This window comes from Mercurialis annua, linkage group LG7, assembly GCF_937616625.2.
Source record: "Mercurialis annua linkage group LG7, ddMerAnnu1.2, whole genome shotgun sequence".
Lineage (NCBI taxonomy): Eukaryota > Viridiplantae > Streptophyta > Magnoliopsida > Malpighiales > Euphorbiaceae > Mercurialis > Mercurialis annua.
Window position 1 is genome coordinate 32,539,775 of NC_065576.1, and position 14,347 is coordinate 32,554,121.

A 14,347-nucleotide genomic window follows, 5' to 3' on the forward strand; every position below is an offset into this window, starting at 1 on the left:
TCACCATTTTGTCAAAGTATTCATCCTTGGATAATTTTTTCTGATACAAACGACGAGTAGACATCACAGTAAGCTCCATTGGCAACATCACATCATACCCATAAACCATCCTGAAAGGCGAAGCTCTGTGGCCGATTTCTGGCTGGTCCTATTCGCCCAAACTGCTTCTGACAACAATACGTGCCATTGTCTTGGGTTTTCTTCAATCATCTTCTGAACGATGAGCTTGATAGCCTTGTTCGTTGCATCAGCCTGTCCGTTGGCTTGTGCGTAGTATGGTGTTGAGTGCAGCATTTTGATCTTCATCTGAGAAGCCCACTCAACCATATCGCCTCATGTGAACATCGTCCCTTGATCGGTGGTTATTGATTCGGGCAAACCATGTCGATGAACGATAGATTCCTTAAAGAACTTTATCACGGCTTCTTGCGTGGGTGATTTCAGGAGCTTTGCTTTGACCCATTTAGTGAAATAGCATGTGGCGATTATAACAAATGTATGGCCATTTGACGAACCTGGATATATTTTCCCTATGAGATCAACCGCCCATCCTCTAAACGGCCATGGCTTGATGATGGAATGGAGTTCCTCGGCGGGGACATGCTGTATCGGTCCACACTTATGACAGGCTTCGCATCCCTTCGCATATCTGATGCAATATTGTTCCATTTTCGGCCAGTAAAAGCCGTATTTATGGATCAGCCATCTCATTCTGGGGCCCGCCTGGTGAGCGCCTGTTATCCCTTCATTTACCTCAGCCATTGCTAACATTGCTTCCTTTGGGCCGATTCACCTGAAGAGCAATCCTTCAAAACCTTTTTTGTATAGTTCGTCTGCTAGGACAACGTAGTTCAGGGCCAAGGTCCTTAGCCTCCTATTCGCCTGGTCTGGTGTTTCAAACAATCCTAGAATTTCTGCCCTCCAATCTTGGGTGACATCCAATTGATACACTGAAAAACTCCTTTCATCGATGGTAATGCCCCCAGTATGGAGATTTGACCTTCCTCTTTCAAATCGAACTGGAGAATCACCTTGTACCCACTGCCGTTTTGAGCCAAATCATAGGCGATACCATTATCAGCCCTCTCGGTGTATTCTAACTTTGTATCTTGAAAGCCTTCAATGAGGTGCTTTGACTTATTTCAATACCTCACCAGGAGCTCGGACTCGCTCTTGAATTCCCCAATTACTTGCTTGATGACCAACAAAGAATCACCTTTTACGTTGATGGCCTTTGCCCCCAGCTCGGCCAAAATCTCAAGTCCGAATATTAGGCTCTCGTACTCTGCTTGGTTGTTGGTGCATTCAAAGTGGAGCTTGAACGACAGCTGGTAAGATGCCCCCAAGGGCGAGACGATGTGCACTCCGGCACCTGTCCCCTGGCTAGTCCTGGACCCATCGAACCACATCTCCCATATGGCTATGTCAAGGCAGCCGATTGTTTCTTCCTTAAGGGTGATACCAGGATGATCAGCCAAGAAATCGGCCAGAACTTGTCCTTTTACTGCTCTCTGGGGAACATATACCAATGTGAATTCAGACATTGCAATTGCCCACATTCCAATCCGATTTCTTAAGTACGGTTTTGATAAGATGTACTTAATAATATCGGTCTGGGACAATACGTATACCACTACAGGTAACATATAAAATAGGAGCTTGCAACATGTGAAGTACAGGCAGAGGCACATTTTCTCTATGTCAATATAGCGGATCTCTGTATCAGTCAATCCGCGACTCAGATAGTAAACTGCTCTTTCGACCCCGTCATCTTCTTGGGCAAGCATACATCCCAAAGATTCATGTGCAGCCGATAGATAAAGCAACAATGGTTTGTTCGGCTTTGGAGGAGTCATGACTGGGGGTTTAGCCAAGTATTCCTTCAAATCGTCGAATACTTTTTGCTGCTCGTTCGTCCATATAAATTGATCGGTCTCTTTCCCTCGTAGTAGAACACTCCAACTATGAAGTCGCCCTGCTGTGTTTGCTATGAATCGTCTCAGGAAATTTATTTGACCGATGAGTCTCTGAAGTTGCTTCTTGGTGTTAGGTGGTTCAACATTGATGATCGCCTTGGCCTTTTTTTATCTGTTTCTACTCCCCGCTAGTGAACCAAGAAACCCAAGAAGTTTCCAGCCGAAACTCCGAATGCACATTTAAGAGGGTATCCATTTCTCTTGACATTCGCCTGGGAGGTTGTCGAAATGGCCGAAATCCGCTTTTCAGAGGGAGCTTGTGCTCAGCGATATTTGGGTCGAGGCCCGGCATTTCATCGTACGACCAGGCGAAACAATCGTGGTATTCGATGAGAAGAGCGATCAGCTTTCCCTTGAATTCCGCACTTAATCCCGCATTAATATATATGGGTCAGAGCGATTCGTCCGTGCCCAAGTTTATTTCTAACAGGTCGTCTTGTACCTGGGCGAGATCGTTCTCTAGTTTTCCTGTTGCAAACTGTAATATCCCCAATTTTCAGTGATCCCGTTGGGTCTTGATCTTGGTCCTCATAAATGCATTCGGGTGATGCAACTTCGTAGAAAGAGACCAGTTGCCTGATCTTTTCCCTCAATTCCTTATGGCGTACTATCATTCTAAAGGGTTGATGATAGTGGATCGGCCGTTGCCCCCAAGGGTAATTGATACCGGTCGATCCGAATTGACGAACAAACGGGGTATGCTCGCCTCCTCTTTGGAACTAAGGGACTGTATGTTTCGCACCTCCTCGTCATACAGACGTGCCTCTAGCACATTATGGTCCTCGCCGAAGGGATTGGGATCACCATCCTCCCGCCATATAAATAGCATTTGATGCATGGTGGATGGTATGCACATGTTGGAATGTATCCAATCTCGGCCGAGTAATATATTGTAGTTGCTCCGAGCGTTGACCACGAAGAAACCCTCTTCAGTCTCTATTAGCCCGACTTTTATCCTGAGAGTAATGTACCCCTCGGCCGGCGTTTCGCCCCCAGCAAAGTCGGTCATGTAAATGTTAGTTGGATCCAACTGATCCCGGTTTATACCGAGCTTCTTGAGCATCTTTGCTGGGAGTATATTCACCCCTGCTCCGTTATCAATGAGAACCCTGTTGATCGCTACTTCGTTTAAATCGGCCTTGATATACAGTGGTCGAATATTACCACCACATCTCAAGGCAATATTACCACCCCGACATACATACCGGCCGCACCACCTCATCCACAGGAATTCTACCAAGGCCAAACAGCACCCGAGGAAGCAAACCACGAGAAAAATCCGCAAGCACAAAACCCAAAGGAAGGGCAGGGGATACAAACCAGACACAGAACACCAGAGGGACAGAAATGACACCGAAACGAGTTGAGATCGAAGAAAGCGTGCATAGCTCAGGTGCCGATTCACCAAAGAAAAAGAACCTAGAGCAAGAAATCACCGAATGGGTGAGGACCGAGATGGAAAAATTCAGAAGGAAAGAGCCGAGAAACACGAGTTTTCTAAACATTGGAAACCCACTTTCAGCCGAGATACGAGATGAACCTTTCCCGTTAAACTATATGACATCACAGCTGGACGACTACAATGGCACAGGGGACCGATCACACTTGAGCTGTTTCCAGGTGGTCATGATGGTACAAAGCTTGTCTGACGCCGCCGTCTGCAAACTCTTCCCAACAACCCTAAAAGGACCAGCTGCATTCTGGTACCAAAGCCTGAAAGAAGGCTCTATTCAAAGTTTTGACGAGCTAGCAAGAGCTTTCCGAACTCATTTCGCACCGAGCATACAACGGAAGAAGAAATCCAGTGTTCTCAAACTTTACTACCAGAAACCCGGAGAAAGTTTACAAAGTTACATCGACAGATTCAATTGCCGAGGCTGTCGAAGTAGGAAACTTGAATGATGATATCGTAATAGACGCAATGAAGGATAACACAACGATGATGGCATTTCGGGAGAACAAAGGATCACTTTACCCCCTGAACTTGGCACAAAGTATCAAAAACGTCCAAATTAGCGAAACCGGATCACTTTTACTTTGAACTTGGCAAAACCGGCTCAAAAACACCCCTTACGCTGATGTGGCACTTAATTGGAGAGTGAGATTTATTAAAATCATATTAACTTTAATCAATCATATTTAAATATTAATTAAATTTTCAAGGATCTTTTTAAACTTTTTTCAAAAAATTCTCAATTTTTTTTCTTTCTTCAACCGCCGGAACACCATCACTCTTCCTCTACCTCCACTAACTGCCGCTCAAAACCGACCACCTCCCAAAAAAACGCTGGATCTACTCCGTTGAGAGACGGATCTCGTTGTCTCTTACAGAGACGACGACCAGCAGCTGCCGGTGAAGAATCCGGCAACTGCTCATGGGTTTCTAAAAAAAAATTGTGTTTTTTGTAAAAAGTACATAAACATCCTTTATATTTTTAATTAATAAAAGTTTGATATATAAAATTTTAAAATTAATTTGATTTTTTAAAATTATTATGGATTAATTTGAAAAATAAATAAAATTTAGGATCATTTAAACTCTTTTTCTATTAAAAACCACCTTAAGAGAAAAAAACCACTATCAATACCGGAGAGTGTGTCTCACTCTCTTGGGTGAGAGTGGGGAGGGGGGTTTTGTGCCGATTTTGCCAAGTTCAGGGTAAAAGTGATCTCATTTCGCTAATTTAGACGTTTTTGATACTTTGTGCCAAGTTTAGGGGGTAAAATGATCCTTCGTTCCATTTCGGGACAACCTGATAACGAATCCGGTACAAACCTACTCTCATCTCATGGACCGGGCTTGGAATTACATCAACCTAGATGAGGAACAACGAAGAAAAGCTACACAGACAACACAATTTCAAGCACCAAGACCGACTTTCAGCCAAGCCGCCAGAACAGACCGGTTCAGGCCAAGAGAGCATCGGCAATCTATTTCATCACAAATAGAGCCACACCGACCAGTGAAAATAGAAAATCAAGCTTTCATCCCACTCAACACACCGAGATCATACATTTTAATGTGGATTTAAAATAACAATGAACTAGTGAGATATCCACCGAAGCTACAGTATGAGGGAGACAGAAAGAAATATTGCCAATCCATGATGGTCACGGCCATGTCACTGATGAGTGCGGAATCCTGAAGAAAGAAATTGACCGATTAGTGCAAGTCGGCCGCTTAAAAGACTTTGTAGCACAGAGAAAAATTTATAACTCGGGAGGAGGCATCCGAGGAGAGCACAGTAGCAAAAGAGAGGAGGCGCCACCACCAAAGAGACAAAATGTACCAGGAGTAATTAACACCATAGCCGGTGGAATGGCTGATCCAGAGTATAAACGAGGAAGACGCAAAAGACAAAAAATGGCGATGAACATATCATTAGCCAAACCTCTACCCGAAGTCAGTTTCGGCCCAGCCGACGGCGAAGGAATAGATTTTCCCCACCAAGACCCTTTAGTGATCTCAGGGATGATAGAAAATTTCTGGGTAATGAGACAACTGGTGGATGAGGGAAGCTCAGTCAACCTTATCACGAAGCAGGCATACCTCGACATAGGATGATCGGTCCTAAATCTAAAACCAGTCAAAATTCCTCTAGTCGGTTTAGGAGGCGCACCAGTGCGAGCAGAAGGAGTAGCAGAATTTACAGTTGAATTAGGAAAAGAGAATGGTTCACCAAAAGGAATCCTTATCGGCATCACAATGAAATTCAAAACACTTTTTATGGTTGTCGACATACCACTTGCTTACAATGTAATACTTGGCAGGCCAATTCTATACAACACCGGGGCAGGCACATGCATCAAATACTTGTGTATGAAAATACTAACCGAAGAAGGAGTGGTGACAGTGAAAGGAAGGCAAGACATAGCCAAACAATGCTACTTTGTATCAATGAGAGAGGTGTCAGAATCCTTGGCTATTGAAACAATGGAGATACCAGACTCGGATGAAGGCAAGCTCGAGCCTCATGGAAGATTAGAAAGGGTTAATTTGACAGGAGTTACACCAAGATCGGTCCAAATAGGCGCTGCAATGCCCGAACCAATAAAACATGAGATAACCGACATGTTAATCAGAAACGAAATAGAATTTGTCAACACCCCGGGCGAGATAGAAGGGGTTGATCCGGCAATAATTTCACATAAGCTGAATGTTGATCCGAAGCATAAACCAGTCAAACAGAACAAAAGAGCCTTGGCAGTGGACAGACAAATCGCCATCAAAACCGAAGTAGACAAACTATTGGCAGCAGGTTTCATCAGAAGAGTATATTACCCGGAGTGGCTATCAAACGTCGTGCTCATAAAAAAGCCGAATGGAAAATGGAGACTATGCATAGACTTCACAGACCTAAACCGAGCATTTCCCAAGGATAGCTACCCTTTGCAAAACATTGACCAGCTGGTCGACTCAACGAGCGGTTACTAAGTCTACTTGTTCATAGACGCTGCCCAAGGATACCACCAAATTCTAATGCACAAAGAAGACGAAGAGAAAACAAGCTTTGTAACTGATAGCGGCACATACCGCTACAAACAAATGCCTTTTGGATTAAAAAATGCCGGGGCAACTTATCAGCGGTTGATGAATTTTGTATTCAAGGACCAGATCAGTCGAAACATGGAAGTCTATGTTGATGACATCATCGTCAAGTACAAAAAGGTGGAAGACCACGCGAAAGACCTAGAAGAAGTTTGCACCAAGCTAAAGAAATACAAGCTCAAGCTAAACCCGGACAAATGCGCCTTTGGGGTCCCGACGGGGAAATTCCTCGGTTACCTCATTTCTCAAAAAGTCATTGAGGTAAATCCGGAAAAAACAAAAGCAATCATAGACATGAAAGCGCCAAAGTCAGCCAAAGAAGTTCAAAAGCTCAATGGAACAGTTACGGCCCTCGGTCGATTTGTGTCTAACTCGGCCAAGAGATGTCTCCCATTCTTCAAAACATTAAGAAATATGAAAAAATTTGAGTGGACCGAAGAGTGCCAACAGTCTTTTGAAGAGCTCAAGAAATTCCTATGTTCACCACCACTACTCGGCAGACCCGAAACAGGAGAAGTGCTACACTTATACCTGAGTGTCACCAATGAAACAGTTGCATCTGTACTGGTAAAAGAAGAAGCAACCGAGCAAAAACCGGTATACTACACAAGCAAAGTGCTGAAAGGGCCCCGAGCTCAGATATAGCAAGATCGAAAAATTTGCATTAGCACTGGTCTTAACAGTGGAAAAACTTAAAAGGTATTTTCAAGCTCACACAGCGATAGTCCGAACAAACCAACCTTTGAGAAAAGCGCTCGCCAGACCAGAAACCTTGGGACGATTAATTAACTGGTCAGTCATGGTAGGGTCATACGACATCAAATACGAACCAAGGAAAGCAATGAAAGCTCAAATCTTAGGAGATTTCGTAGCCGAAACAACAACTCACGATCAACCCACCGAGATAGATAAGGGCCTAGTCAGCTGGACATTACAAGTAGACGGAGCGTCAAACATAGCCGGAGCAGGGTCAGGCATGGTACTAAGAGGGTTGAACTTTCCGGCAACCAACAATTCAGCAGAACACGAAGCTCTAATAGGAGGATTGAGAATGGCAATAGTAGTCAAGACCGAATACATCAAAATTTAGAGTGATTCTCAACTGATGGTCAACCAAGTACTCGGATTATTCGACGTCAAAGATCCAGAAACGAAAAGATATGTTACTAGCAAAGATCACCGAAGAAGAAGGGAAATGGGAAATAGAACAAATACCCAGAGAAGAGAACACAGAAGCCGACACATTGGCAAAAGCCGGAGAAGCCAAAGAAACAGTACCAGGCATACCATGTTCAATTCAAAACTTCAGCAGCATCCAAAATCCCGAGGCAACGTTCCTTATCAACCCATTGGATCAATGGATGGAACACATCATATCATACATGGAGAACGGAAGCCTAGCCGAGGATAAAAAAGAGGCAAAGAAGGTGAAACGCCGAGCACCACACTTCTCATACCGAGATGGCATTTTATACAGAAATTCATTCTCACATCCATGGTCCAGATGTCTCACGGTGGAGGAAGGGAAATACGTTGATATGATTATCAAGCACCGATTGAACATTTGCCCGAGCAATCTGTTCCGATTCTAGGGTAGCAGCAGCAGCCTCAGCCTTCACCCGATCAGCGGACGCCTGATTAACCAAATCATCCTGAACCGAACGAGCTCCGAGCAGATGGTTGATCAACTACCGAAAACAAACCAAAGTCAGGTTCGTTTCAAAAACAAAATAAAATAAAAATAATAATAAAATAAAATAACACATACCTGAAAAGCCAAAGAACAACCCCCATCAATAAAATCCCGAGGATGAGTAATCTTCAGGATATCCACATCTTTTGGCAAAGAGCAAAGACGGGCCAAGAAGAGTGCAGTGGGATCCGACGTCTTCCTCTTCAAGTACCGAGCAACGGCAGAAGGAGTCAAAGCAAGTTCAGCACCAACATCAACGGGAACTTCGGAAGAATCCCCAACCTTATTTTTCCCCTTCCGAACCCGAGACAAACCCGGATCAGCCAAGGATGCGCCGACGGTCACGACAGGAACAGACCCTGTCTCGGCCCCATTCCCAGCAGCCCCCAAACCGGCATTCAAAGCCAACACCACAGGCTCAGGTCGCTCTTCCCCACAAGACAAATCTTGAAAGGCATCAATCTCAGCCGACAAATGGTTAGCATCTAGATCGGAGGGCCTCTTACCCGTGGTTTTCTCCCGCTTTCTTTTCTTCTCGGTAGGTAGGGGCACCGCCTCCGAAGTAACACCTTTATCGGATACCTTCAGAACATCATGCATCTTCGGCTGAGATGCATCAACAGCTCGGGACGTCTGCCCTTTATTTGGCCTAGCTCGCCTCCCAACAGCAAAAACAGCCATATCCATTGCTGCATAAAAAGCCCGAGACCGATCAGTAACTCAATAACATGAAAATAAACATAAATAAAAAATACGAACTAAGCAAAAAACAGACAACAACCTTTGCGATTGGGGTTAAACTTTACAATCCTCAATCGAGGAAGGACTTCCTCGATACTTACAGGACCAGTTTGTCCCAGTAAAACCTGAAGACGGGCATGTGCCTCTTCTCGGACCTTATCCCTCCTAATATAGGTATGCTCCGGAGAAACACAAGACCAGCAACGAGGCAACTCAGCAAAGGCAGAGGGATGCCTGAGTCGGAACCAGTCTACCCTATACCATTTAAGAGACGTCGTTACATTATCAACTACCCGCCTAGGTTCCGACTCAAGAATCTTAAAATAGGTAAAGTCATACTCGCCGTTAAAAACTAAACCATACATGCTAGCAAACAGCTTAACCGAGAAAGGAATTTTATTTCTTAAATAAAAAGCCCGAACGGTAAAAAAATGCCTAATACCGTTCGGATGAAATTGACTCAAGGGCATATTATACCACCGAAGAAGCGCAACAAGATTGGACTGGAAAGGAATCCTAACCCCGGAGTGAAGATGTTCTACACAAACGATCACATATTCCGGGTCAACCGGGGCATTTATGGTTATGCCCGGAGGAGACAACTCTAGAGTATACCCATCCGGAACCTTAAGTTTCGACCCTAGGTAGTCCAAATAGTCCTGGGTGAGCTCGGCAAACATTGTTGCCATCATCACCCTCCTAACAGCCGCAGTTTTAAATTTCCTAGGTCTAACCCGCCTAGGTCGAGCATAGGAAGTCGCCTCCGAACATACCAAATCATCCAACCTATTCTCACCAACAATACCATCCTCGGTATCCTCGATATGGTCACTATCGCTACTACTAGCGTTTTCGTCACTATTAAGACCTAGGTCTTGCTCGGACAGGTTCTGTGAATTTTCTTCGCTCGACATTTATTCACTAAGGTCAAAAACAGATAATTAAAGGAAATAAACCCTAAGTATACAAACTCAATAGACAAACAGAAAAAAGAAACGCGAAAACAAAATAAAAGATCAAAGAGAGAAAAGTTGAAGAACTTACGTTTGATCTTGAGAAAAGAACTTGAAAAAAGAATGAACAAAAGGAAGAACAACAAGAACAGAGAGAGAAAAAACGGAAAAGAGGAAAATGGGAAAACCAACAAATGAGTGTTTATATAGACACCGAACAAGGACAACTGAAGAGTCACCTCAATAAACGAGCCAGGAATCAAAGGGCACATCAATAAATGCATTAGTGGGGGACAACGTCAGTTATAAAACAGCAAAAAAGCGACACGTGTAACAAAAAACGGTGGCAATAAATGAATACAATAAAGGCACAAATACAAACTGTCAAAGGTAAAAAACAAAGTCGGACATAAATATCTGACACGCTAAGGGGGGACTTGTGATAACAAGACAAATAAACCGACCTCAATAAGAGAAACCCCACAAATAAGTACAAACGGGTAACCGAACAAAGACAGGAAAACCGAGCAGAATAAGACCTAACTGAACAGCCAAATAAATCCAAAGCAAGCCAAGTCACATAACACAACCAAGATCGGGGCAAATGCCTAAATCGGATTCACCGAATTGACCACACCTCGGATTCATCGAGCACAACCACTCTGATTAGCACGAACAAATCTTTCAGAACGTACCCTGACATTCTAGACAATACCCGCACAGACAAAGAGAATGAGGTCAGACTTGTCGGCCCAGACAAAGAGAAACAAAGGCATAGTATAAAAGGCTAAGAAAAAGTAGGTAAAAAGGTTAATTCTCTTTTTCTCTCAATCATTAACTACCTTTCATTTCTTATTCTTTCTCTCAGTAGAACACCTATTGGCTTAACCGTCGGAGTGGTTTGCCGGAATCCCTTTCCGGCACCCTTCTAACGGTTGTGTTGTGCATTTCAGGCACTACCACCAAGTCGCCATCAGATCAGAGAACCGCCGCCATTCTACAAGTTAAAGAGAGAATAGAATAATGAGAAGAGAGAAAATTTTATGAATTTACGAGGGTTTTGACGGTTATGTGTGTGTTTATAGTCTCCATATAAATGATATTTTTTGGACCGTATACCGTAGTTTTGCAATGTCAAATTATAAGAAGTATTTTTAAAAAACAAATCAGTATCTTGGATATTTCTATAAAACGCCTTAATTATTTGCTACTAATCTCCTCCTCTAACTTGATTTTCTTACTCCACTAAATGTCATTTTTTTTATGAATGTAATTGTATTAAAAAAATAATAAGAAGCGGCAAAAATACTAAGCTCAAAAACTTACGCACAAGAACCGGCAAATAAAAATGGAACGCTAGAGGCTACAGTTCTGAGAAGAGAAGAACAAAAAGTCAAAATACAATCTGAAATATGAACAAAATCCAAATAAGAATAAGGAAATGACATGTCCGAACCATCAGACAAAAAAGTCGCTCTAAAAAAATATTTGTGGACTAAAACTCTGATATTAGTTATTCTTTCTTCGAAAACCCGAGCATTGCGACTTATCCAAATCTCCCATAGAATCAAGTATCATAAAACAGTCCATAGACGCTTGTAATGACTCGAAGGAATCAGAACTGACCACTAAATATAGAAGGATTAAATGTCTGCCGGCAACACCCAAAGTAATCAAACATTTGATAAAACCGAGTTCCAAACATTATAAGAAAAAGAACTATGTAATAATATGTGATCTTGAGTTTTCGAAAGACCACAAATCGAGCATAAAATGCCATCCATTGTAGCAATATTCCTTGTTGTCAGAAAAAACAAGAGAATCTAACCTATTGTGAAGTGTTCTCCACAAGAAAAACCTAATTCGAGGAGACGTCCAAACCATCGTGAATGCGGGGCTGCTAGTGTGTATCTCCTGTATTAACAATTTCATAAAGCTCCTTGTCGTGTAGTTGATGCCCAATTTTCTATAATATTCGGTCTTGTCTTGAGTTACAGGTATGCAGCTGAATTAAAAAGTCTTAAAGCTGCTGTAATTCAGTTTTCTTATTGAGATGGAGATGACGGCGCCACACTCAACCTGTGTTCTTGATCTAAAAAATAGAAACATAATCTTTTTTAGAAAGATTAAGTTTCATTAATTTGATACTTTTAACTTTTCTTTTTACTCTTCCTATGGTACTATTCAAACTAGTATTTTAATTGATAGATTACAGAGTTGAAATTATAAAAAAAATTATTTAACTAAAAAGGATCAAACTAGTATTTTAACCAGCAAAAATAGATATGTTAGCGCAATAGAAAATAAATAAGCAAAGAGAAATGGACAATCACACAGGATTTTATGTGGTTCGATCAATATGATCTACATCCACGGGTAGAGAGAGGATTTTATTCTATATGTTTTTAGTGTGTTTATAATAGGGCTATCACTAGTATTTATAGTGAACCCTTTAGATATAATTTAAGTCCTAATATATTAAGAGTTAGACTTCTAATCCTAATATAATAGACTTCTAATTCTAATAAGAAATCAAGTGTTAAAAAGGATTTAGTATGCTAATCCTAATAGGAAACCAATTGCAAATATGAGCCATAACTCAACAGTCTCCACCTTAGCGAATACACCTGACAAAGGAGAATACACCCAACAAGAATAATTTTGAAACCTTTTCTAGAAAATCAAAAAAGCCACCAAATTGCATCACATAATAAACTCTCCACCTTAACTTACAGTTACTCTAATCCAAAGTTAACCAAGACCGACTCTCTCTCTATCATCCATTCCCCTTAGCAATACGAACATTGACCAAGTTTAACCTGAGTTTGAACTATTAAGTAGGCAACGTCTTTAACAATATATCAGCCGGATTAACGACACTGGTTATCTTCTCTATAAAGAAACCTATTTTCTTCCATGGCATACTAAATGAAGTTCATCTACACATCAATGTGCATTGATCTCTCATAATACACCAGATTTTTCGATAATCACAAAGCACTTTGACTATCAATAAATCATAGGTTCTGAGCTTCCAAACCTAAACTATCAATCAGACCTTGCAACCATATACCCTTCTTGACCCCTTCCGTCAATGACATGTATTTCGCTTTAGTAATAGACAAAACAAATGTAGATTATAAAGTTGCATTCCAAATAATATCACATCCATACATGGTGAAGATATTATATGTTAAGGCCCTCTTACAAATAAGATCTCCTCCATAGTCGGAATCTGTGTAGCCTACAATTCCATCAAAGCCACCACTAGAACCATAAACTAGACATATGCCACTCGTTCCCTTCATATATCGTATAATCCACTTAATTGTGTCCTAATGAGCCTTTACTGGATTACTCATAAAATTGCTAACCACGCTAACAACATGTGCCAAATCAGGTCTCTTACAAACCATGGCATACATCAAGATTCCTATCGCACTCAAATACGGAACATGAATTATGTATTCCTTCTCAGCATTAGTACTAGGTAGCGCATTAACATCAAATTTAAAGTGCAATGTCAAAGGAGTACTTACTGGCTTAGAGTTCTCCATTTGAAAATATTCTAGCACCTTCTCAATATATTTCTGTTGAGAAACATACAACAGGCCATTTTTCCTATTTCTCTAAACTCCATGTCCAAAATCTTCTTGGTTGTACCCAAATCTTCATCTCAAACTCACTACTTAACAAGAGTTTCAAGTCATTAATTTCAGCTTTAGACTTTGCTACAATTAACATATCATTCATATATAGCAACAATAGATCAAGGAATCATTAGACAACTTCTTAAAGTATACATAGTTGTCCAACTGACTTTGAACATACACATGAGAAAATCATGAAAGCATCAAACCTCATGTATCACTGTATAGGAGACTGTTTCAAACCATACAAGGACTTTTTCAGCAAACACACATAGTCCTTTTGATTAGAATTAAGAAAACCCTCCGGCTGTGACATATTAATCGGCTATTCTAAACTCTCATGCAAGAATGTTATTTTCACATCAAATCATTCTAACTCAAGATCCAACGCACTCACCATAGCTAGAAGAAACTGAATGATTTTGTGCTTCACAATAGGCGAAAATACTTCACTCTAGTTAATTCCTTCCTTTTGTGAAAAATCCTTCGCAAAAGTGTCGCGCTAATTCTAGTTGATTCATCTCCAGGAATACCATCTTTCTTCTTGAGGACCCATTTGAATCTTACCGGTTTAACTCCTTTTGGTCGAGGTACCAACTCCCATGTACTATTCTTCAAAAGAGACTACATCTCCTCATTCATGGTAATTAACCATTCAGATGCCCACTACTCTACACTTCCTTTTCATATGACTGCGGCTTATCCGAATCAATGATCTCAACTATTTCCCAAGCATAAGCCATAAAATTAGTATCAACCGCATCAACACAATCAACATATCTCAT

General features: G+C 41.5%; 1 protein-coding gene across 1 annotated transcript; it reads right to left on the reverse strand.

The window, feature by feature from the left end:
• Positions 1–789: 789 nt before the first annotated feature.
• On the reverse strand, positions 790–2,590 carry LOC126657042 (uncharacterized). Its single transcript, XM_050351664.1, has 4 exons — positions 2,405–2,590; positions 2,122–2,328; positions 1,155–2,078; positions 790–1,041 (listed from the first exon to the last, which is right to left on the reverse strand). Exons 1-4 carry the CDS (start codon positions 2,588–2,590, stop codon positions 790–792), a joined length of 1,569 nt encoding a protein of 522 aa, XP_050207621.1.
• Between the last annotated feature and the right edge of the window lie 11,757 nt (positions 2,591–14,347).

What these genes read in the sequence shown, in the direction of transcription:
- LOC126657042 (XM_050351664.1), bottom strand. Translation starts at nt 2,590, where the DNA reads ATGATAGTACGCCATAAGGAATTGAGGGAAAAGATCAGGCAACTGGTC. An exon ending in GCCCAGGTACAAGACGACCT is followed by an intron (nt 2,329 to 2,404) that starts GTTAGAAATAAA and finishes GCGGAATTCAAG; the next exon opens with GGAAAGCTGATCGCTCTTCT. An exon ending in AGAGCGAGTCCGAGCTCCTG is followed by an intron (nt 1,042 to 1,154) that starts GTGAGGTATTGA and finishes TCAAAACGGCAG; the next exon opens with TGGGTACAAGGTGATTCTCC.